This window comes from Oryctolagus cuniculus, chromosome 15 (assembly GCF_051225735.1).
Source record: "Oryctolagus cuniculus isolate XC-2025 breed Fujian yellow rabbit chromosome 15, ASM5122573v1, whole genome shotgun sequence".
NCBI lineage: Eukaryota > Metazoa > Chordata > Mammalia > Lagomorpha > Leporidae > Oryctolagus > Oryctolagus cuniculus.
The window spans coordinates 53,108,596-53,133,380 of record NC_142881.1 but is presented as its reverse complement, the minus strand read 5'-3'; the positions used below and the strand labels follow the sequence as shown (position 1 = coordinate 53,133,380).

Genomic DNA, 24,785 nt, shown 5'->3' with positions numbered 1-24,785 from the left:
GTGGCTTCCAAATTACACTCCGGGATAGCTCCAGGAATTAGAATTAGGAATAGGGCAGCTTTCAAAACTACAGCAGAAAAACAGCAACCAATGAGTGAGTTCAGCCCAACCCCAAATACTGGTTTCCATCTCCTCCTAAGTAACTCTTGCATTTTTTAGGTATTTGCTTTTGATTTTCTATAGTGGATCTTCATAATTTCACATCAAGAAAAGGCCTTAAGGAGCAATTTTGCCCAGCAGTTAAGCTACTCACATTTCTCATTAGTGCATCTGGGTTCCATTCCCAGCACTGGCTCCTGACTCCATTTTCCTATTGAAGCACAGTGTGGGAGGCAGCAGTGATAGCTCAAGTAATTGGGTTCTTGCCACCCATATGGAAGACTTGGATTGAATTCCTGGTTTCAGTCCAATCCCAGACATTGCAGGCATTTCAGGAGTGAACCAGTAGATGGGAGCACTCTCTTGTGTTCTCTTTCTCTCACTCTCCCTCTCTCCGCCCCCCCCCACCTCTATCTCTTGCTCTCTCCCTCTGTCTCTCAAATAAATAAATAATAAAGTTTTTGAATGTTTTTAAAAAATGGCCTTGGGGCCGGTGCTGTGGTGTAGTGGTTAAAGCCGCCATCTGCAGTGCCTGTATCCCACATGGGCACTGGTTCGAGACCTGGCTGCCCCACTTCCAGTCCATCTCTCTGCTATGGCCTGGGAAAGCAGTAGAAGATGGCCCAAGTCCTTGGGCTCTGTAGCCATGTGGGAGACCTGGAAGAAGCTACAGGTTCCTGGCTTCGGATCAACACAGCTCCAGCCATTGCAGCCAATTGGGGAGTGAACAAGAGGATGGAAGACCTCTCTCTCTCTCTCTCTGTCTCTATTTCTCTCTCTGTATAACTCTTTCAAATAAAATAAATAAATCTTTTTAAAAAAAATGGCCTCAAATTTATATTTTAAGCTGCTGATACATTTTCAAATGCCTTAAATTTCAAAGTCACAAAGTGTAATCACTACCAGCTGCTGTAGTGTGAGAAGGATTCTTGGTGGAGGATTACAAAAGATTTGGCAGATGTAAAAGATTTGTATAGTTAGAAAGTATCCATTTTAATAGTTTAAATAGGCACTGTAATGCCTCAACAAGTATCACTCCAAGGTGCTGGATGATGGCTAGAGTGTGGAATCCTACAGTCTAGACAAAGGAGACAGTGACACTTGCCTAGAGGCTGCAATTCAAGAAAGTGAGAAGGCTGACTGAAGGGGCTTTATCTTGCAGGGGAGCCAAATGAAAATCCACATGGACAGCCATTTCATAGGAAGAATCAATGAACATAGATACAAGGCAGATACTGAAAAACTCAGAGGAAAACAAGACACTTCCCAGTGAAGAGGCAGAGACCTGACTGGCCCAATAAGGAGTCTCTGCAGGAGTTTGTGATGCTGCCAAATCAAACATCATCTCTAGATCAGTTTCAGAAACAGAGCAGGAGTTCTACCTTGCTAAGAAACACTGGAATGCCAAAACAGGAGAATTAGGCCATCTTCTATAAGACATTCTTTACTCTTGATTTGAGTAGATACCCTCTATACTTAAAGATAAGCAGAGGACATACTGGAAGATGCCCCGACACTGTTTCTTCTACTCACTTCTGTACCTATGAACCGCAGTGATATCAATGCTAATGTTATTGCCTGAAGAGATGGAAGAAATCAAAGGTGCTTCTCTTAGCATTTGCAGTTAATAATAATACAAGTGGATATTTTATCTGCTGTGATAACAAGGAATGTATTTTTCTAGATGACACAAATAAATCAAAATGATACCCAAACTCATCACAGACATTTGTTATGGACCAAGTTTATAGCCCTCTCCCTTAAATCCATAAGCTGAACCCCTAATTCCCAATGTGATGGTATTATAAGGTAATTAAGTAATGAGTGCTAAATCCTCATAATGGAATTAGTGCTCCTGTAAATAGGGCCAAAAAAGAAGTTTACAAGCTAGGAGGAGGGTCCTCACCAAAATTCATGCAAGTACTCTGATCTTGGATATGCAGCCTTCAAAACTGTAAGAAATAAATGCTTGTTATCTAAGCCACCCAGTCTATGGCAATGTGCTACAGCAGCCCAAGCTAAGCACACAACTTTGGGCTACAGGGACAAAAAAAAGAGACAATTTTAAGCAAAAAAAATCTATTAGACGAATTAGGAAGTTTTTGTAAAATTAAAGATAGTAACAGAAAGGACAAGAATAGGGTTGGAAGTTGGGACATCTCAACAGCAGAAATCTGGCTATTCCTCTTACAAAATTTCAACTCATCAGTGATCATCCTTATAGTTTATTAATCATGCGTCCTCATGGATCATATTCATCCACTCAGAATTTTTTTTAAAGTAAAGAAACATAGGTTGGGGCCGGCGCTGTGGCGCAGGCTTAAAGCCCTGACCTGAAGCACCCGCATCCCATATGGGCGCCAGTTCTAGTCCCGGCTGCTCCACTTCCAATCTAGCTCTCTGGTATGGCCTGGGACAGCAGTACAAGATGGCCCAAGTTCTTGGCCCCTGCACCCACGTGGGAGACCCGGAAGAAGCTCCCGGCTCCTGGCTTTGGATTGGTGCAGCTCTGGCCATTGTGGCCATCTGGGGAGTGAACCAGCAGATGGAAGACCTCTCTCTGTCTCTACCTCTCTGTGTAACTCTGTCTTTCAAATAAATAATAAAATACATCTTTTAAAAAAAGAAATATAGGTTATAAACAGACTGACTCTTTGTGTAACTTCTTAACAAAATTTCTCTTACTAATTATTTGCCAGTTCTATGGAACATGATCAGAGCCACAGAGCCATAGTGACCAGGAAGAAAGTCCATAGCTGACACAGAAAACAGAGCCTAGAGCCAAGGAGTAGAAATTTCAACTGTGCTGGCATGGAAACTCTAAAAGGGAATCTGGGTCAGGAGGCAGCTGCTCCTGAGAGCAACATTATCATCAAAGAAAAGGATGAGAATCTTACTAAATATAGTGTAAATACATAAAATGTACAATACTTGAAGCCAAATAGCAACTCTCTAGTTAAAAAGTATTATATTGCTTTCTTGGGAGACATATGTCTAAAATTATAATAATTGAAATTGCTAGAAGTTCCACTCAGAAACATTTTGTTGTAAGATTGCTTTACATAAGATTTGAAGAACATAAGCAGAATTTTACCAAATATAGACTCAGGATCATAAACTGAAAATAGAAACCAGAAGATAAACTCTGGAAACCGGGGGAATATTGACATTGTATTATACTTGGCAGCAAGGAAATAGAAACCCATGGTGATTTACTGCCTCTACATAAGAATAAAGAATTAGCTGAAAAAATACTCAAATGATCAGAAATAGTAAGACATATTTTGGCAATAACTAAAGAAGAAGATTTATTTAACTTCAGAGGGGGATGACAGAAAGGAACTAAAATGAGAAACAATAATATCACATATTAACTTTGTTCTTAAACATCCACATTTAATATATCAACTTTGGCTGTTGTTAGATGCCTTGGAAATTCAATAAAGTTACTGAAATGGAAAATTGAAAATTTTTATTGTGATATTTCCAATTTCTCTACTAGTAGGATAGTTTAATAATAAACCATTGCATATGCTTTCAGCATTCTCATTAAAATGAGTGGGCTATCATTTTTCTTTCTATTCCTAGTTATCAGCAACTTTATTTACCAGTGCATATTAAGCAGAATACAAAGCTCAGCTACCATTTGTGGGGGTACTTTTTGAGCAGGCAAATATTATCTATTGCACAGGCATGGAGATTTAAAGCCAGAAGAAATCCATAGTACGTAGTAACCATTCTAAATGAGGAGACCGGGGAGGTTCAGGAACTTGTATGTTGTCAGCTACTAGATAGTAGAATGAATATAAGATATTCAGATATTCTATCACAGTAGAGTATCCTAGAACCCCAACGTCATTTCCTAACTAGCTGTTGCACATAGGCCTACACAATCCATCCTGGCAAAAAGAGAGAAAAATGGCCAAAGAAGAACCTGAATTCAAACTCATCACAAGATCCTGCAATTTTTACAGGAATCTAATTCCATTTCTATTCACTGTTAACTGGGCATGGATATTTTCCTGTCATTTTTTATGAATCTGCCTCCAGATTTTCCATTTTTAAATGTTCTACACAATGTCTCTGTGCTCACATCAGAAATCACATGGAACATCAATGACTCCCTGCTTTGTAATACAATATCTTCATAGAGCAGCATTAATTCCTGTGTTGGTCTTTACAGAGTAAATCTACTTCTAATCTGATACCTGCCATTAAGCTGCTCATATCACTAATCTATTTCCCTTTTAAATAGCAATTTAGGTATGTTTTCTTTGGCTCTGACTCTACATAAAACATTTATATTAACTGTTGAATCTCCTGAGGCAGTGGGCTTGATCAGAGGATGAATGGATTGGAGCTGAAATAACCAGGGATTGATCTCTCAGTTCAATCTCCAACAAGCTGTGTGACTTTGAGCAAATAACTAATCTATTCTTAACCTCTCTTCTTGTGTAAAATTAAGAAGGTCAATTTCATGAACCTTAAGACCAAAAACTCTATATTCTTCAATTGAAAACTTTTAAGCCAACTTTAGAAATAATTATTATACTCACACCTTAAATTTCCATCGCATTTACCCCTACATAACTTGTACATATTATAGTCCTAGCACTAACACAGTAAATAAACCAGACTAAAGTGTGAAATCACCTTTACTACACTATAAACTCCATAAAAGGTTAACTCATTTTTATAGGCTGGGTGTACGGCACAGTTGATATTTTATAAATGTTTGATATATGGATGGATGGATGGATGGATGGATGGATAACTGCCATAACAAAATAGGAAGACAAGCTAAGTGTAGGAGCTTACATTATCTCTGTAAATAGCCCAGAGCGCATTACTCTGAACCTCATCAGAAGAGGTAGCACTTAGATGTAATTCTGCCTGTTTAAAGCATAATGGACTTTTCTTCCTGCCTCATCTTACAGTCTTCAGTTTACTTCTTTTTTCTTTTCAAAAGTTTATTTGTTTATTTGAAAGGCAGAATGAAAGTGTGTGGTGGGTGTGTGTATGTGTGGGGGTGGGGGGTGTGAGACAGAAACAGAAACACAGAGACAGAGACAGAGAGAATTGTCCATCTCTCCAGTCGTTCACTCCCCAATGCCTGCACCAATCAGGATTGGGCCAAAAAGAATTTGGGAATTGGGAATTCAATGCAGGTCTCCCACATAGGTGGTAGAGACCCAAGTACTTGAACTATCATCTGCTGCCTCCCAGGGTGTGCACTATTAGGAAGTTGGATGGGAAGCAGACGTGGGACTCAAGCCCAGACACTGATATTGGATGTATCCCAAATGGTGGCTTAATACTCTGCACCATAATGCTCAACCCCGTTCACCTTCCTTCTTGATCATAAGCTTTGCAAGAGGAACCTCATTCTAATTCATCTCACCATTCCAAACCTATTCTTCATCCTTACAAGGCCTCCAATCGATTTAAACTGATTAAACGAATTTAAAATGGTGACCAAATAAAACAAGGGATATATTTTATAGCAAAGTAAAGTTTGTTTTTTCAAGGAAAAGGTTTGATACAGATGTCTGTGATGATAGAATTCTGACTTTTTATATATTTCCAAATTTCATTCCCCTCAAAATTCATTTGTTCCTGGTAAATTTATGGCCCTTCACATATGCTCACGTCATAATTAATACATCTAATAAGATCTCACACATTCAGAAAGCAGGAAGAGTCCTTGATATCTCAGTTGCAAGTCCAAAAACCATCCTAGGGATGTTGTATTATCATGGTTTCAACTTAAATAAAATGCAGTGATGTGCTATGATCTTTCACCAGCCTGGCATACAAATCATCTCTGTGTTGCTTCAATAGATTCTTTGTCCAACGTTAACAGTTCACTACTCTGCATGACATGGAAGAACACTGAGTCTAAGTGGGATGCTCTGTCCCCCTTTTTAATGGCTATCATGTGATTTCAGAGTATTTTCTTTAAAAAAATATATTTTTGTTCCTTAGCATGCCCATTTTCTTGGATGAGGGATGTTTTCCCTACATGCTGTTCTGTATACAGGCAAAAAATTTTCTAAATTGCTACCTCATAACTTTCATACATTCACAATTCCAACTTGGCATAAACAATTGATATTAATAATGTTAATATTTTCTAACTCACTTTTTAAATAGGCATCACAACTCTAATTATGCTATTAATCCATTATAGTTAGTAGTCATTATTACAAATCTGATTTGTTCATAGGGATCTTCATTATTATAAGCAGTATTTTATATTAGTGTTATAAATGCTATCAATAAACTATGATTGTTAGAAACATTCCTAATGTATTTACTATTTGTTTCATCATGGTCTACATAAATAACATGGACATATTTATGTTTACATAATCTTCAAAGGAACCAGATAATCTCTTACTGCTAAAAAAATTACTCTCATGTTAATAAGAATAATAGCAAAGATCTACTGAGCACTAACTATGTGCCAATTACTTTGCTAGCACTAAATGAAAACTTGACTGCAGTGAGATTACCTCATTAACGTTCACAGACATGCTATGAGGTAGAAGCTTTAACTATTTCCATTTTACAAATAAGAAAACTGAGGCTTAAACAGTTTAATAAGTACATAAATGTTTACAGCTAACAGGTATTAGAGCTAGAAATGAAACCCAGGCAAGTTAATTCCACATTGTTGTGCTTTGAGGGTGAAGGTGAACCTGCTTATTGGGGAAGTTACCATATTTACTATATTTGAATAATTATTCCTCCAAACTCAAGTTAGCATTTCATTTTAAAACTCTTATCTTAAAACCAAAACCTTATAAAGAGTGTGAATTGAAATATTTGCAATAAGAATTACAGGCTATCAAAAATATAATGCATCATTACTACTGAGAAATTAGCAAATAGAGTAAATCAAGGTAGGAGTATAATATAAATATTATATAATTATCAGCATAGTTTTCTAACTGTGAATTTGCTAGCGTTGACTGATTAATTTTAGAGTTAATAAGCTTATTCACTGTGTACCTTAACGGCTTTTTCTTTCATGTGTAAAGTTTAAAGTTTAATTTCTTTTCACAAAGATTAATCAAAGATTTTCCAGCTGCCAAGAGATAATAAAGTAAGAATGATTAAAAGTAAATTTAACTACAAAGGTTTTCATAGAACCACATTACATCTCATCCATTTTTGAATTGATTTTTGTAGAAAGCAAATATATAAAATCTGATATTCATTGTTTCCTTTACAATTTTCCATTTTCTATAGTCCAATTAGTATATATTCATAAGAATTGTGTGCATAATATAAGTATTAAACCATATTATCCCTGAAAGTTTAAAAATTATGAGCCACTTAGAAAAATATGCCTAACTTATAGCTAACAAATCAGAAATACTCCCTGATTTTATTATCTGAGGCCAAAATTATAGAAAACCAAAATATTCATTGCTTTTAGATTTGTCTTCAGAAACTTTAAAATTTTAAATATGTATACTGAGAAGCAAAGTGTCTTGAGAATGAGTATTTCACCCAAACAGCTTTGGAGCAAAACAATTAATTGTAGCCATTTTAAGATCACTGTTCCATTCACACATTTAAAACTTATTGAGGGTTGGGGCCAACGTTGTTGGCATAGCAGGGTAAGCCTCCACCTGAGATACTGGCACCCTATATTTGTGCTGGTCAGAGTCCCAGCTATTCCACTTCCAATCCAGCTCCCTGCTAATGTGCCTGGGAAACAGCAGAAGATGGCCCAAGTGCTTTGACCCCTGCACTCATGTTGGAGACCCAGATGAAGTTTCTGGCTTTTGCCTGATTCAGTCCTGGCCATTGCAGTCATTTGGGGACCAGCAGATGGAAGATCGATCTCTCTCTCTCTCTTTCTCTCTAATTCTGCCTTCCAAATAAATAAATGTTTAAAAAGAAAAAAAAAAAAACCTCATTGATGTTTACCATATTCAATTCTCCTTGAGACATTGGAACTTATCTTTTGGAGTGATTTGTTTGTTTTTCATTGTGCATATAATAAAATAGAAACCATTAGTAATACCTAAATTTAAGACAGGTTAAATATTTCTTGGACTATTTTTATTATGTAAAAGTCCAGGTGAACATATCAACTTAGAATTCTGTTGAAATATATTCATTGCAAATATTTTTTCTCATCTGATAACTTGACTTTTAGTTTTATTGATTATTTCCTTTTCTGTGTAGCTTGTTAGTTTGCTGTAGTTCCACTTGTTTATTTTTGGTTTTGTTACCTGTGCTTTTTTGCTTCATGGCAAAACAAAAAACAAAACGTCACCATAAGCATTATCAAATAGCTTTTTCATTTAGTTTTCTTCTAGGATTTTTATAGTTTCATGTCTTACTTTCAAGTGCATAATTTATTTCAAGTTAATTTTTGTATATGTTTTAGGTTACATCTAACATCATTCTTCTAAGTGTGGATATCAAGTTTTCCCAATATAATTTATTGAAGGGACTATCATTTTCCTATTTTGTGTTCCTGATACTTTTCTTGAACACTAGTTGACTGTACATGTATGGGTTATTTCTGTTCTGTTCCACTGGGTGGTGCGTATGTGTTTTTATGCCAACAGCATATGTATTAATTAATACAGTTCTGTAATACAGTTTGAAGTCAGAAGCTTTGTTCTTCTTTCTCAAAATTGCTTTGGATAGTCAGGCTCTTTTGCGATTTCATATGAATTGTAGGAGTGCCTTTTTTTATTTCTGTGAAAAATGATACTGAAATTTTTTATAAAAACTGCATTAAATCTGTAGAACGCTTTGAGTACCATTGACATTTTAATATTATTTCTTCCAATCTATAATTACTGAATGTCTTTCCATTTTGTCCTCTTTAATTTCTCTCATCAACATCATTGATTTTCAGTGTATTACATTTACCTTGTTGAAATTTATTCCTAAGTATTTTATAAATGGGTTTTTTTTCTAAATTTACTTTTCAGATAGTTAATTATTAGTACTATATATAACTGATTTTTTTGTGTTGATTTTTGGATTCTGCAGCTTTAAATGAGTTCATTTATTGGTTTTAACAGTTTTCTGGTGGAATCTTTAGGACTTTCTACATAAAAAAAGATCAATGTCATCTGCAAACAGACTATATTACTTCTTTTCTTTTTTTAATTAATATGGCTTTTGTTTCTTTTTCTTGCCTAATTATTCTGGCCAGGACTTCTATTACTATGTTGAATAAAAGTCATAAACATGGAAAACTCTCTTGTTCCTGATTTTTTTTTTTTTTTTTTTGACAGGCAGAGTGGACACTGAGAGAGACAGAGAGAAAGGTCTTCCTTTTCCATTGGTTCACCCTCCAATGGCCGCTGCGGCCGCGCGCCGGCGCACCGCGCTGATCCAATGGCAGGAGCCAGATGCTTATCCTGGTCTCCCATGCGGGTGCAGGGCCCAAGTACTTGGGCCATCCTCCACTGCACTCCCAGGCCACAGCAGAGAGCTGGCCTGGAAGAGGGGCAACCGGGACAGAATACGGCGCCCCGACCGGGACTAGAACCCGGTGTGCCGGTGCCACAAGGTGGAGGATTAGCCTAGTGAGCTGCGGCACCGGCCCTGATTTTGTTTTTGAAAAGCATTTACCTCTTCACCACTGAGGATTCTATTAGCTGTGGGTTGGTTGTACATAATCTGCTATGTTGATGTATACTCCTTCTATACCTAATTCACTGAGTTTTTATCATGAAAGGCTGTTGAATTTTGTCAAATGTTTCTTCTACATCTATTGAGATGCTCATGTTTATGTCCTTCCTTTTGTTAGTGTGGTATGTAACATTTATGGATTTTTCATGTGTTGAATCATCCTTGCACACCAGACATAAAGACTATTTGCTTACAGCATGTGATGCTTCTAATGTGCTACTGAATTCAATTTGCTTATATTTTGTTAAGAATTTGGTAGCTGGGGCCAGCGCCATGGATCACTTGGTTAATTCTCTGCCTGTAGTGCTGGCATCCCATATGGGCACCGGGTTCTAGTCCTGGTTGCTCCTCTTCCAGTCCAGCTCTCTGCTGAGGCCCGGGAAGGCAGTGGAGGATGGCCCAAGTGCTTGGGCCCCTGCACCCACTTGGGAGACTAGGAAGAATCATCTGGCTCCTGGCTTCGGATCGGTGCATCACCGGCCGTAGTGGCCATTTGAGGGTTGAACCAACGGAAGAAAGACCTTTTTCTCTGTCTCTTTCTCTCTCACTGTCTATAACTCTACCTGTTAAATAAATTTTAAAAAAAAATTGGTAGCTATGTTGACCAGAGTTATTGGCCTGTAATTTCCTACACCCCAATACCATCAAATTACAGGGAACATTGGGGAAGCTCTGTAGACACTGGCATAGGCAAAGAGTTCTTGGAAAATACCCCAAAATCACAGGCAATCAAAGCCAAAATTGACAAATGGGACTACATCAAGCTCAGAAGCTTCTACACTACCAAAGAAATACTCAGCAAAGTTAAGAGGCAACCAACAGAATGGGAGAAAATATTTGCAAACTATGCAACTGATAAAGGATTAATAACTAGAATCTATAAAGTGCTCAAGAAAATCAACAACAACAAAACAAACAATCCAATAAGAATTGAGCAAAGGACTTGAACCGGCATTGGCATGACAAAATGCTCAGGATCACTATCCATAAGGGAAATGCAATCAAAACCACAATGAGGTTCCAGCTCATCCCAGTTAGAATGACTCTCATACAGAATTCAATAAACAACAAATGCTAGTGAGGATGTGGCAGAAAAGGTACCCTAATCCATTGTTAGTGGGAATGTAAACTGGTGTAATCACTGTGGAAGACAGTACAGAGATATCTCAGAAATCTGAATATAGACTTACCATGTGACCCAGCCATCCCACTACTGGAAATTTACCCAAATGAAAAGAAATAAGCATATGAAAAAGTTATCTGCACCCCCATGTTTACTGCAGCTCAATTCACAATAGCTAAGATATAGAATCAACCCAGATGTCTATCAACTGAAGACTGTAGAAAGAAATTATAGTAAATATATACTATGGAATACTATACAGAAAAAAAAATGAAATCCTGTTGCTTGCAACAAAATGGATGCAACTGGAAACCATCAGACTTAGTGAAATAAGCCAGTCCCAAACAGACAAATACCACATGTTCTCCCTGATCTGTGTTAACTGATCGAGTACCTAAAAGGTAATCTATAGGAGTGAAATTTACATTTTGAGATGTGATGATTTTTAACAGCCCTTGTCTTGACTGTTGAGAAACAGTGTTTTTTTCTCCATACTATTTGTCAAACTCTTTACTTGGTGCAGGGTTAATCTTATGAATATAAAGTTAACTGAAAATAGATCTTTGTAAAAATTAATGATGGGGGGCTGGCGCCACGGCTCAATAGACTAATCCTCCACCTGAGGCACCTGCACACCAGGTTCTAGTCCTGGTCGGGGCACTGGATTCTGTCCTGGTTGACCCTTTTCCAGGCCAGCTCTCTGCTGTGGTCCGGGAAGGTAGTGGAGGATGGCCCAAGTGCTTGGGCCCTGCACCCACATGGGAGACCAGGAGAAGCACCTGGCTCCTGCCTTCGGATCAGCGTGGTGTGCCTGCCGCAGCGCACCAGCCGCAGCGGCCACTGGAGGGTGAACCAACGGCAAAAGGAAGACCTTTCTCTCTGTCTCTCTCTCTCACTGTCCACTCTACCTGTCAAAAAAAAAATTAATGATGGGAATAGGAGAGGGAGGAGGAAGAAGGGCAGGAGTGTGGGCGGGACAGAGGGTAGGGCAGAAAAGTCACTATGTTCCTGAATCTGTATATAAGAAATACATGAAATCTGTATACCAAAAATAAAATTTTTTAAAAAAATTCTCTTTGTATAGAATCCTTATCTTGATTTGATATGAGGGTAATGTTGATCTTGTAAAATAGGCAGGAAAATACCAATCAAAACTACCATAGGATATCATCTCAATTCTGTTAAAATGGCTATTACCAAAAGATAAACAGTAAGAAGTGTTGGTGAGGATATGGCCAAAGGAACTTGCATAATGTTGTTGGGAATATAAACTGGTGCAACCATTATGAAAAACAGTACAGAATTTCCTAAAAAAATTAAAACTAGAACCACCATATAATCTAGCAATCCCACTTCTGGTTATATATTCAAAGGAAATGAAAGCAGTTTCTCAAAGAGACATCCACATTCCCTTCTTCATTGCAGCAGTATTCATAGTAGGCAAGATATGGAATCAACCATCAGCAGATGAATGAATAAAAAAAATTTGAGATACATACATACACATGGACACACACAGTGGAATAGTACCCATAAAACAGGAAAAAATTCTTCCATTCATGACAATGTGGGTGAAACTGGAGGACATTATGCTAAGTGAAATAAGTCAGACACAAAAAGGCAAATACTATATGATCTCACTTACATGTAAAATTTAAAATGTAAAATGTTGAACTCACAGATACTGAAAGAGGAATAGCGGTTTCCAGGGGTTGAGAAGGGTGGGAAATGGGAAATTACTGATCAAAGGATTATAAGATGAATAAGTTTTTCATTATAAGTTTTAGTTTTAAGATGAACAAGTATTGAGAATCTAATATCCGGTGTGGTGATTATAATTTAATAATACTGTATTTTATACCTGAAATTTGGTGAAAGTAGATCTTAAGATCTTAAAGTAGGGTAGCTAATTAAAGTGATAGATGTATTAATTAGCTTGATTGTGGCAATCATTTCATGATGTACATCAAATAACAGTTATGTATACCTTGAATATATATAATTTTTATTTCTCAATAATACCTCAGAACAGGCATTTAGAGTAGCAGTTAAGAAGCTGCACTCCATATCTGACTGCCGGAGTTCAATTCCTGGCTGCGGTTCCTAACTCCAGCTTCCAGTTAATGCAGACCCTAAGAGGCAGCAATGACTCCTCAAGTGGTGAAATCTCTGCCACCCATTTAGGAGACACGGATTTAGTTCCCAACTTCTGGCTTCAACTCAGTCTAGAGCTTGCTTGCACACTCTATATTGCAAATAAATATATATATTTTAAATTATGCCTCAATAAATCTGGGGGAAAATATTAAAATGTGCAAACTTTTGATTACTATAAGCCAAGCAGTTAAGAGACATGCAATGCATATTTGACCTAAGGGATAACCATATGCTCTGAGGAAATCATGGAAAATTAACTTGTGAAATGATTCATTGACAACCATTGGTCACATAGTAAGTATTTGGTAGTAGCTGAAGAGATTATGTAAAATAATGATGCGTGCAGTATAAAATTCTACATATAAAATCCCTTCCTCCAAGATCCTATTAGGAAATCTAAATTAGAGTTAAACCAAAGTAAAAATGTAAAATAAAGGAACTGTTAATATTCCAGTTATTTTATACCAAACAATAACTATAAGCATGAACTATGTAAACTTCATGTTCTTGCAAGTTAAAAAAAAAAAGTGGCTAGATGTCAATAATACAGTAAAAATTTAAACCTACTAGCTTGCTGCGATTTTTCATGACATAGTCTGAGTTCCAAGGAACACTGGAAGAATACCATATCAGACTGTGGGATAATCTAAATCTCCTGCTCAGCGAGCAAATATTGCCAGAGTGGAGAAGTCAGAGAAAACAGCAAAGAACAAATTTTCTTAAGGAAGTGAAGAACATAAGGCAATATTATGAGGGTATACTTGGCTACATCACATTTACTACAAAATAAAAATATATATTCTCTAAGGTAATCCTTGAGCAGCCAATTATCTTCAAAGGGCCAATAAATCCAATGTCATTGGTTGCTAACTCACAAGAATGTCAAGTACCATTCTGAATAATCTTGAGCTCTAAGATATCTCACTAGTCAAAGTGATCCGTTTCAGTTCATAATTGATCATAATGATAGGATTAAGAGTCAAAGGGATCACATAAACAAGACTAGTGTCTGCTAATACTAACTGATAGAATTAAAAAGGAGAGAACAATCCATCATGGGAAGCAGGATACACAGCAGACTCATAAAATAACAAATGCCTTAAATAGCACTCTGGCCTCAGAATCAGCCCTTAAGGCATTCAGATCTGGCTAAAAAGCCCATGAGAGATTTCAGGCCAAGACACTCTGGCAAAAAAAAAAAAAAAAAAAAAAAAAAAAAAAAAAACTAAATGAAAGATCTCTGTGAGTGAGATTCCAGTGGAAAGAACAGGTCATCAAAGAAGGAAGTACCAGGCCGGCGCCGCGGCTCACTAGGCTAATCCTCCGCCTAGCGGCGCCGGCACACTGGGTTCTAGTCCCGGTCGGGGCGCCGGATTCTGTCCCGGTTGCCCCTCTTCCAGGCCAGCCCTCTGCTGTGGCCAGGGAGTGCAGTGGAGGATGGCCCAGGTGCTTGGGCCCTGCACCCCATGGGAGACCAGGAAAAGCACCTGGCTCCTGGCTCCTGCCATCGGATCAGCGCGGTGCGCCGGCCGCAGCGCGCCGGCCGCGGCGGCCATTGGAGGGTGAACCAACGGCAAAGGAAGACCTTTCTCTCTGTCTCTCGCTCTCACTGTCCACTCTGCCCGTCAAAAAATAAAAAAAATAAAAATAAAAATAAAAAAATAAAAAATAAAATAAAAAAAAAATAAAAAAAAAAAGAAGGAAGTACCTTTCTCTGAAGGGAGGAGAGAACTTCCACTTTGACTATGACCTAGCCTAAATAAGATAGGAGTTGGCGAATTCAAGAGGCTTCCATAGCCTTGGCAACTCATGACAAGAGCTTCGGGTGATTAATGATGCCATAAATAAGAGTGTCAATTGTTAATCAACAACAGGAGTCACTGTGCACTTACTCCCCATGTAGGATCCCTGTCCTTAATGTGTTGTACTATGTGAATTAACGGTATAACTAGTACTCAAACAGTACTTTATACTTGGTGTTTCTGTGTGGGTGCAAACTGTTGAAATCTTTAATTAGTATATACTAAGTAGATTTTCTATACATAAAGATAATTGAAAATGAATCTTGATGTGAATGGAATGGGAGAGGGAGTGGGAGATGGGAGATGGGAGGGTTGTGGGTGGGAGGGAGGTTATGGGGGGAAAATCACTATAATCCAAAAGTTGTACTTTGGAAATGTATATTTATTAAATAAAAGTTAAAAATAAATAAATAAATAAAAGAATATCAATTTTCCCTACTTTGGAGATTATTCAAAAACTAGAAACAGAAAATGCAAACCTCCACATCACACCACCACTCCCAACACACATACTCCTTCTAGAAAAGATTTGCTTCTGTGGGTTTGGGGTTTGGTTTGTGTCGTTTAAAGAAAAAGTTATAAGTGTTTGATGCTGAAAATTTACAACTTAGGACCCAAAATTTGAAATCTAAAATCCTAAACACTGTTTGCTAAAACATGTCTAGAGAGAACCAGATTAGAACCTCTGCAGGATCAAGCACTAGAATTTTACTTGGCTCTGATGGCTCTTCTCACATGTAATTCAACACAGCAAAGCAAAGTCATAAATTTGAGAAAAGAATACTGAGAACATTTTGATATTTTTCTCCAGTAACTTCAGTTTTTTTTTCTTCTTTTTTAAATTATCAAAGATTACAATGTTTTCAAAAGAGCCTCTTTTATCCATTATTTGTTATTGCCTATGTTTTGCACATTTGTAAATTTAGAACCATAAAGTGATCAGCTAAGGTCTTCAAGGATGAAACTAAGAAGAGCAAGACATTTTAAAAGGATATTTAACATTATAGAAAAATCAAACTAAGCTCTTCTTATTTATTTGTAACAAGAACAAAAACACTTCAGAGTGCATGGAAAGGCCGGAGCTCTGGCATAGTGGGCTAAGCCTCCACCTGCAGTGACAGCATCCCATGTGGGTTCCGGTTCTAGTCCCAGATGCTCCTCTTCCAATCGAGCTCCCTGCTATGGCCTGGGAAAGCAGTAGAAGATGCCCAGGTGCTTGGGCCCCTGCATCCACGTGGGAAACCTGGATGAAATTCCTGGCTCCTGGCTTCGGATCAGCTCAGCTCCGGCTGTTGTGGCCATTTTGGCAGTGAACCAGCAGATGGAAGACCTCTTTCTGTCTGTAATTCTACCTCTCAAATAAGTAAACCTTTTTTCAATAAAAAGTGGAAAGTGGAATTAGATAATTATTTTGTTATTAAAAAGTATTCAAATCCATGTATTTATAATATGTGTTTTTTAGGATCCCTCATTTGTGTGTGTTTGTGTTTGTATGTGTGCCTGTGTATGTATAACACCTAAAATAGTTGTAAGAATTAATCAACAAAATATATTTTAGTTTTAGCTATAGAAATCCAATTCTAGCCTTGCGATTTTAGGTTATGCCAAATGAGGTTACCCCCATGCAATCCTGCCAATGAGCTCAGAGCATTCCAATCCCACTGGCAGCAACTGTCTTAAGCCTTCTCCCTTTGCATCAGTCTCCCTTGCTCCTTGCTCTCACCTGCTCTGTCCAAATTCTGAGCTTTGGTATTTGTACTTTTGAACTAGATCAAATCATGTGCTTTCCTGCTTTTGATCTCTGGCTTACCTCATACTTCCAAGTGGGTATTTCCTCTATCCCATACTGTTCCTTTCCTGTTTTGAAGAGAAACTATCATAGGTACTATTTCATGGGTAATTATTATGAGCTAGGCATGTACAAGGCACTTAATAAACATCACCTTAACTAATCCCCATCACAGGTATGACTGATAAGTTTTTTAAAAGATTTGTTTATTTGAAAGTCAGAGTTACAGAGAGAGAGAGAGAGACAGACAGACAGACAGAGAGAGAGAGAGAGATCTTCAATCTGCTGGTTCACTCCCCTAAATGGCCACAACAGCCGGCACTGGACCAGGCTTAAGCCAGGAGCTAAGAGCTTCATCTGGGTCTCCCACATGAGTGGCAGAGGCACAAACATTTGGGCTATCTTCTGCTGCTTTTCCCAAGATATTAGCAGGGAGCTGGATTGGAAGTGTAGCAACCAGTACAGTAACCAGCATTCATATGGGATGCTGGCATTTCAGTCAGCAGCTCTACCCACTATACCACAGAGCCAGCCCCCAAGTATTTTTATTATTGTACCATGTTTAAGGCAAACAAGGAAACTGAGAAAAGGTAAGTGACAAAAGGCCAGGTTTTAGTCACAGATTTAATTCTATACTTTCAATTACCACTTAATACCACCATCCCTGCATTTGTATTTCATTAAAAATGAATGCTTACCAAACACCTACTATGTTCTGGATCCTATGCTAAATAATGACTATACAGTTGTGAAAAATATGGGCAAAGTCTCTAATTTCATTCTAATCAAGATAATGTCATAAATATGTAAATAAATAAATGGTACCATTTTCAAAAATAGTATTGCTATGAAGAAAATGGTTAACATGATAGATAAGGACTAGAGAGGCGGACAGCTACATTAAACAGGTGGTGAGAAAAGGAGTATCAAGGAAGGAGCCAGTCATTTGAGAATCTGGGCTCTGAACATTCCAGAATGAAGGAATTATGCATGAACAGGTGAAAGGTTAGGAATGTGCATGCAGTCTTCAAGAAACAGGAAGTCATCCAGTGTCACTGAGCTCAATGACTCAGGGGAAGATTAGCTAAGAAGCAGAAATAGGTATATCCTGTCATCTATGCTAAGAGAACCTAATCTAAAGTGCAATGGAAGCCACATTTTAAAGAAGGAAGTGGCATGATTATAATATAATTTTTAAAGCACAGAAAATGCATCACTTTTAATAGAGAATACAGAGGGGCTAGAATGATATGAATTCATAAAGAAAATAGGCCAAAGCACAAAAATTCTAAAAGGGAGCAGATTTTTCTACACCCTCAACATTCGTTCTATATATCCCAGGAAATGATGGTGTATATAGGAGACAAAGGATCATATATAAATTTATCACTATTTAATGATACTTATGAGTACCCTCTTCAATCTTGGGGTCTCTTTAAGCTCTGAACTCCCAAGGTCAAATGTTTCCTCTCATACTTGCACTCTAAAGTTGAGGTGTCAGACTATCAAGTAACCCCTGCAATAAATTCTAAGGTCCACAGTTTGTAATAGCAAAGAACAGCATGGGTGGAACTTGAATAAATTACAATCATAAAGTAATTTATTAGGTAGTATGTATTGAGAAAGTGAATCAAATGACAAAATTATAATCAAAGACCTTTCTTCTTTTGTGGAAGGAAAAAAGATGGTGAACACATACACAAAATCCACCTGGACAGATTTTATGGAAATGTCATTTTACCATCCAATGTTTTCTTTTAATAAAACTCAGAACGCATGGCATTGCTAAAATATAAATTTTTTAAACTCTGAGATTTGTTAATTAAAAAAGGAAGTGGTTCTTTTGCACAATCCATGAGAATTTGATTATAGAATTTATAAGCCCTGTTTGTAGAAAGTACAAGTAAACTTACAAATTCCTTTCAGAAACATTCCATCCTGTTGCAGCTTCCCAGATTGTAAGAAAAAAATGAATCAAAGTGAAAGAGATAAGATTATAATTTTTCCTCAATAATCTTTCCCTTCAATCCAGGACATAAAATTTCACATTTACCAGGCTTTTAGGAGTATCATGGGAAATCAAACAAGCTTAAAATCTGTAGTCTAGACTCAGACATTCAAACGTAGGGGGACATACAGGAACTAAGGTGACTTCCAGAATACATATGAGTGTCCCAGAAGTAACACAGAAAAATATTCAGTGTATTTTAACAACTAAACTGCAGGATAACTTCATGCCCCTGGGGGAAAAATCTTCATTTTCTCATAAAAGAATAAGGAATGCACACATTTTGAGAACTGTAAAAACTCTAACTATGGAAAGGCCATCTGGGCTACTAGATTAACTCTACAATATACTCTTCATTCTTTTATTTGGTCCTATTTTAAGTACCTCAGAAAATTAGGTTTCCACCAAGCTCCTTGAAAATTTTCCACCAAACCATTACATATTATTGCTAAGTAGTAACCAATAATCATCATCACTAGTTTAAAGGACTCTGTCTACCCAAGTCTTACTGATAATTTTATTACTATTTTTTTCATTAGGACCATCCTACCAAAGTAATCTATTTTGCAAAGGTTAATGTTCTCACTGGGTAAACAGTAGCTGGCAGTATCTTATGGTCCCAATGAGAATAATAAATAATCTGTAAGGTTTCCTCTCACCCTTTGTCACTCACGAAACAAATGAATGTCTAGGAGAGATCCCCTTTCCTTCATGAGCACTGTTCATGGGGGTAGGAGCTGGGATTTGGAGAATTCAAGCACCCTCAGCTGTCTGACAAATATGTATGGGCAGAATGAGGCATAACCAAAGGTGCCCTACATTCATTAGCTCATGCTTCACGAAAAAAAATAACATTCTCACCAAGCTCACACTGAGGTAGCTTGTCACAGTGGAAAATATGTAGAATGAAAAATGAAAAGACTCTATTTAGTCTCAGTTCTGACTGGATTTAGTAGTTTGACCATGAGCAAGTCCACTGACATCTCTCAACCTCAGCTTCAAATCACACAATGAATTGCAGCCAAGTCTCCTTAATATTTAATGATGTGATCTTCATCTAAAAAATAGAACTAGACTAGCTTCCTACTAAAGATATGTCAATATCTTGATATGTTGTAGCTGAATAACAGGAAACTTACAAATTCATTCTTGCTGATAAATGTGAATGGGGAATAGTTTTCTGAGAGCTTGAAAAAGTAGGACAATGCTCTAATATTACTTTAAAGCTCAGGTTCTAGCAATACATTCCATTGTAAAGGGAAAACCAATCAATTTAAAGAATATTGGTGAATCTGAATTTATATTATTATGATGTGTAATAATTCAAAACTAGGACTGGTAGGTAGCCAAAATCCCCAAGTAGATTCCAAACTCCTTTTATTTTGCCAATTCAGAGTTTCTTTCTCCTCTTAATCAGCTTAAAGGCAAGCTGTTTATTAAAAATGAATGTAAATCCATAGTTTACATATTTTCTTGATTATTTCACTGGGAAGGAAGAGTTGACTTCTTAAGAATGAATTAGGTAGAAGGCTGGCGCTGTGGCGCAGCAGGTTAACACCCTGGCCTCAAGCACCGGCATCCCATATGGGCGCTGGTTCTATTTCCGGCTGCTCCACTTCCCATCCAGCTCTTTGCTACGGCCTGGGAAAGCAATAGAAGACGGCCCCAGTCGTTGGGCCCCTGCACCCATGTGGGAGACCCGGAGGAGGCTCCTGGCTCCTGGCTTCGGATCGGTGCAGCTCCGGCCATTGTGGCCAATTGGGGAGTGAACCATCGGATAGAAGACCTTTCTCTCTCTGCCTCTCCTCTCTTGTGTAAACTCTGACTTTCAAAAAAGTAAATAAAAACGTAAAAAAAAAAAAAGAATGAATTAGGTAGATCATCAGCACTGCTAATTAGTATTCCCCTTACGGCCATTACATTAGGAAAAGTGTCAATACCCCATTTCCATTCATTGCTTATGCTTTTATTATTTGTATTATTTTCTCTACAGAAATCTTTTTAAGCAACTTGGCCATTTTGTGATTTTTAGTTTGTTTAAATTGGACAATAGAATCTTTAATTCCTTAAACAAGCACATATAAACACCAGCAAGATGCCACACAATAGAAGAAAGCTAGGAATTTTATGTTACTCTCCATGTGTGGATCACTAAGCCTTTCCTTAGGACAGGAGACTACCTGACCCATGAGCAAGTGAGGATGCCAGGATCAGTGTATATATTAAATATTTGCAATAAAAAGTATACGAAATATATATTCTTTATAATTAAAAAAAAGTGGAAGCTCAAGTGTTTATTTACCATAGCCTACTTTGTAAGCCAAGGGTATAAATCACCAAGGTAGGTACCTGAAGCTGTTATCTGAAGCATCTGGTATTTGCTTGAATATCAGTAGTTTTTGGTTATGTGGTAGGCACTCAGCTATATGTGAGTCCTTCCGGGGAACTCGTGGGGGACTTCTGCTGCTTTTAGACACTGAGCTCCCTCTGGAAACAGCATTTTTCACCATGATAACTGGATCATTCTTTTCCTCTGAGTTTCAACCACTCCTGACCTCGGGGGGGAGGGGGGGGACAAACAAACAAGAAACGTCATCAAAAGTATTTGTTCATCTTGAACATTTATTCTATTTTCAGGTCAAGATAAGATTAATCTTCCAGCCTCCATCACTTTGGGAGGTGCTAGAAAGGACTGCTCAGTCACACCATTACATCATTCAATTGCATTAGTGATCTCAAAGCGATTTGTGATACTGTGTGACTGAACATTATAACTGAGTTCCTTGTTATTTTCATAGTCTTTATAACTTGTCTTAGTCTGCCTGGGCTGCTCAAAACAAAACATAGACTGGGTGTCTTACATCATAAAAATTTATTTCTCATAGTTCTGGAGGTTGAGAAGTCCAAAATTAGGATGCCGATCTCTTTGATTCCTGGTGAAGGCTCTCATCCTGCAGGTGGTCAACTTACTGTCTGATAACATTACTTTCCTTGGTGCATACATGTGGAAAAAGCAAATGAGCTCTCTGGAGTCTCTTCTAATAAAGACACCAGTCCTTTCTGACCAGAGTCCCACCTTTAGGACCTCATTGAACATTAATTACTTGTGTAAGGGCCTTATCTCCAAATATAAACGTTTAGAGGTCAGAGCTCCAACAAGATTTTTGGGGGAGTGCAAACATTCACTCATAAAACAATCAATTTATATGCTTGCTTCCAACAAATATTTATTGAGTGCCTTCTATGTGCCTGGTACTGTAACCAAGCTGCTGTTCTTATTCTAAGATAGAGAACAGCACACAACAAATGTGTGTGCACAGGTGTGTGTGACCATATGTAGCACACACATGCACGGACATATTAAAAGGAAAACTAAAATAAATTAAGGAGACAAAGATGGTTTGAGAGAGGTGGCTAATTTGAAAGGGTGGTCATGAACTCAGAGAAGATTCAGGTCTAGATTTCTGATGTAACTGAGAAACAAGATTCTATAAAGCTTTAGAGGAAGACAGTCCTGGCTCAATGGCAGAAGCATGAGGGATGAAAGAACTGCAGAAAAGCCAGAGAGTGTGGCAGAGTATGGGAGGGACAGTGATGAAGAAGGAGGTAAGAAAGGAGAGGTGGTAGGCAGGTAAGGTTTTCAAGGCCACAGTCAAGCTTATATTGTGTTCTGAGAGCAAATAGAAAGCCATCAAGTGAGGGGTTTTTTTTGTTTTTGTTTTTGTTTTTGAGCAAAGGATTGACATGAATTAATATACTATATATACTTCCAAATGGTCATCCTAAATGCTACACAGATAATAGACCATAGAGGCATGCCTGAGAGTGGAACAGAAATCTAGGTGCTTTTTCACAAATCCAGGTAAGCAATGCTGGTTTGGAAGACAGTGCTAGTGGTAGAGATTACATTTGAAATACCTTCTGAGGATATAGCTGTAAGGATTTCTTAAAGGTTTGGATATGAGATATGAAAGAAGAACAAAAGATGAAAAAATTGCAGATTCAAAATAATTCTAGAGTTCAAGTCAACAAAAGACCTAAAAGTCAAGCCGCTTGTAGGGTATTCTCTCCTAGCACTCCATACTTCTGCATACAACGTATTTCACAGGTGCAATTAATTATCTTTGCACTTGTCTATTTGGTGGCTGTCTGTCTCTCACTAGAATGTGACCTTCTGGAAGGCAGAACTTGTATCTATCTGGTTCACCCTTGTAGTACTTGCACCACAATCAGTGCTAGGCACTTGATGAGCCCTCATTAAATACTCTGAAGAATGAATGGAAACCTCCAAATAATGAAATTCTATTCATATCTTATTAGAAACCATTGAAGGAAATGGGATTATTTCAAAGGAAATAATTTCATTAGACTTCAGTCAGGACTCCAAAGATTCTATGTTTTCTGGTGTATCTTTTGTAATACTTAAACTTTAAGACCAAATCAATTTCACTAAAAACTTGTCATTACTACAGTGTCTGCTCATTTAGTTAACATGCTTCCGTGAATAGTTTTAAACTGATCTGACATCATACTGATACTACCTATTTCATCTACTTAATAATTATTAGAAAACTAGTATTCCTGCTAAAAATAATACATATCACTAACTTCATATTCAAGCTCAGAGACAGTTGTAAGACTGAAGAACAAGGACTACGGACAATTCTCGAATCTTATTTTCAATTATTACTGACTGCCTCTCTCATAAACTTTTGTATCAGTTATTAAAAAGCTCCTCACATTGATTTTATTGCATCTTGTTTTCACCTCACCTTCGTGTTACAAGGGAAAATGAAAATCTCAGCTAAAACATGGAAAGTTCTGGAAATGAACTGTACGGTAGTGATTCAGTCTAGGCAATCCTGGTCACTGGAAGCTCTAAATTTTTTCAGAGGTCACATACTTAGACCTTAGGGCAGGGCTAAACTATGAATGTGCTGGTTTCTAATACTACTTTTTACTTAAAAATGAAGTTCTTTCATCCCCTCGCTGAGCTGTCTCTAGAAGACCGAACGTGCAGAGGCTGCAGTAATGACGGTCAGTCTTCGTGTAAACTACACCAGATGACACCCAGTGATGTGCTGACCGTGATGTCAGCGGAACCCGCACTCGGACTCGCGGGAGTTCCCCCTCTGGGATCCAGAACGCCCCCCACGAGAAACTGACCCTTGACACTGCCAGAAACTTTTCCTCCGTCAGTGCAAGGAGGTGCCCCCCACCTGGCGCGCCCCGCGCCTCCCGGAGGTGGGTGGCAGCGACGCCTCTAGGACGACCCCTCGGGCGCTGCGCGGGGAAGGGCAAGGTCCCAGGCTCGGCCCCCGCAGAGGCCGAGCCCCCAAGCTGGGCCGCCCGGACGCGTGTCTGGGCGCGGCTCGGGCGGCCAGGAGGCGGCCCCCGGCTGCAGGGGCGCCACCCAGATGACTCCCGGGCAGGCCGCGAAGGCGGGGAGGGGCCGCAGCCCCCGCCCCCCGGGCAGGAGCGAGGTGGCGGCGCGAGGGCGGGCCCGGCGGGGCGGGCTCGGCCGCTCTCCCGGCGGCTTTACTGAGCCCGCGCCCAGCGTCCGCCGCCCGGCCCGCGCACGGAGCCGCCGCCCGCCCGGTGCCTTCAGCGTACCCAGGTAGCGCGGCCGCCGCACGGGGCGGGGCGGGGTCGGCGTCCTGAGGGCTGGGTGGGCCTCGGGGGGTCTCTCTGGCCACCCTGCGCGTAGCCACAGACTCCGCAGCCGCAGGGGGCTGAGGGAGGGCGCCCCTTGGACGCTCCGACAGGGTGGGGGAGACCTGGTTACCTTCCGCTGACCGCCCGCCGGCAGCGCCGCAGAGGGGCTCGCTTCCCGGAGGCTTGGGGCTGCTCGGCGCCCTCCCACCTCAGCGTCCCCGCCACGCACGCTCACGCACACCCCGGGCAGGGGCGGGTGGCCTGGGGGATTAGGGGGGGATAAAGTCACTGTCCGTCAGCAGGGATAAGGCTCTGCCGGCGACGTGTCCACGCTGGGGTCGCCTGAAAGTAGGCGCAGCGTGTGCGACTCCTCACGTCCGGCCCTCAGGTGGGGCGGGATTGGTTTCTCTGGGTTTGTTGGCTCTGAAAGCCCGGGGCTGTGAAAAGGTTGGGGTCAAGAATGATGAGACTTTGATTCAT

General features: G+C 39.1%; 1 protein-coding gene and 1 long non-coding RNA gene across 3 annotated transcripts in view; one reads left to right on the top strand and one right to left on the bottom strand.

Annotated features, from left to right (window-relative positions):
- Window positions 1-24,561, bottom strand: part of LOC127484266 (uncharacterized) — a 453,346-nt gene extending 428,785 nt beyond the window's left edge. For both annotated transcript variants that reach the window (XR_016222206.1, XR_016222205.1), the window contains exon 1: window positions 24,436-24,561. This is a non-coding gene — a long non-coding RNA (uncharacterized LOC127484266). The remainder of the gene's footprint in view (window positions 1-24,435) is intronic.
- LOC149121998 (uncharacterized) overlaps window positions 23,976-24,785 on the top strand; it is a 60,062-nt gene continuing 59,252 nt past the window's right edge. The window contains exon 1 of the mRNA XM_089314933.1: window positions 23,976-24,267. Within this exon, the coding sequence (XP_089171059.1) occupies window positions 24,068-24,267 (200 nt within the window). The 5' untranslated portion in view covers window positions 23,976-24,067. The remainder of the gene's footprint in view (window positions 24,268-24,785) is intronic.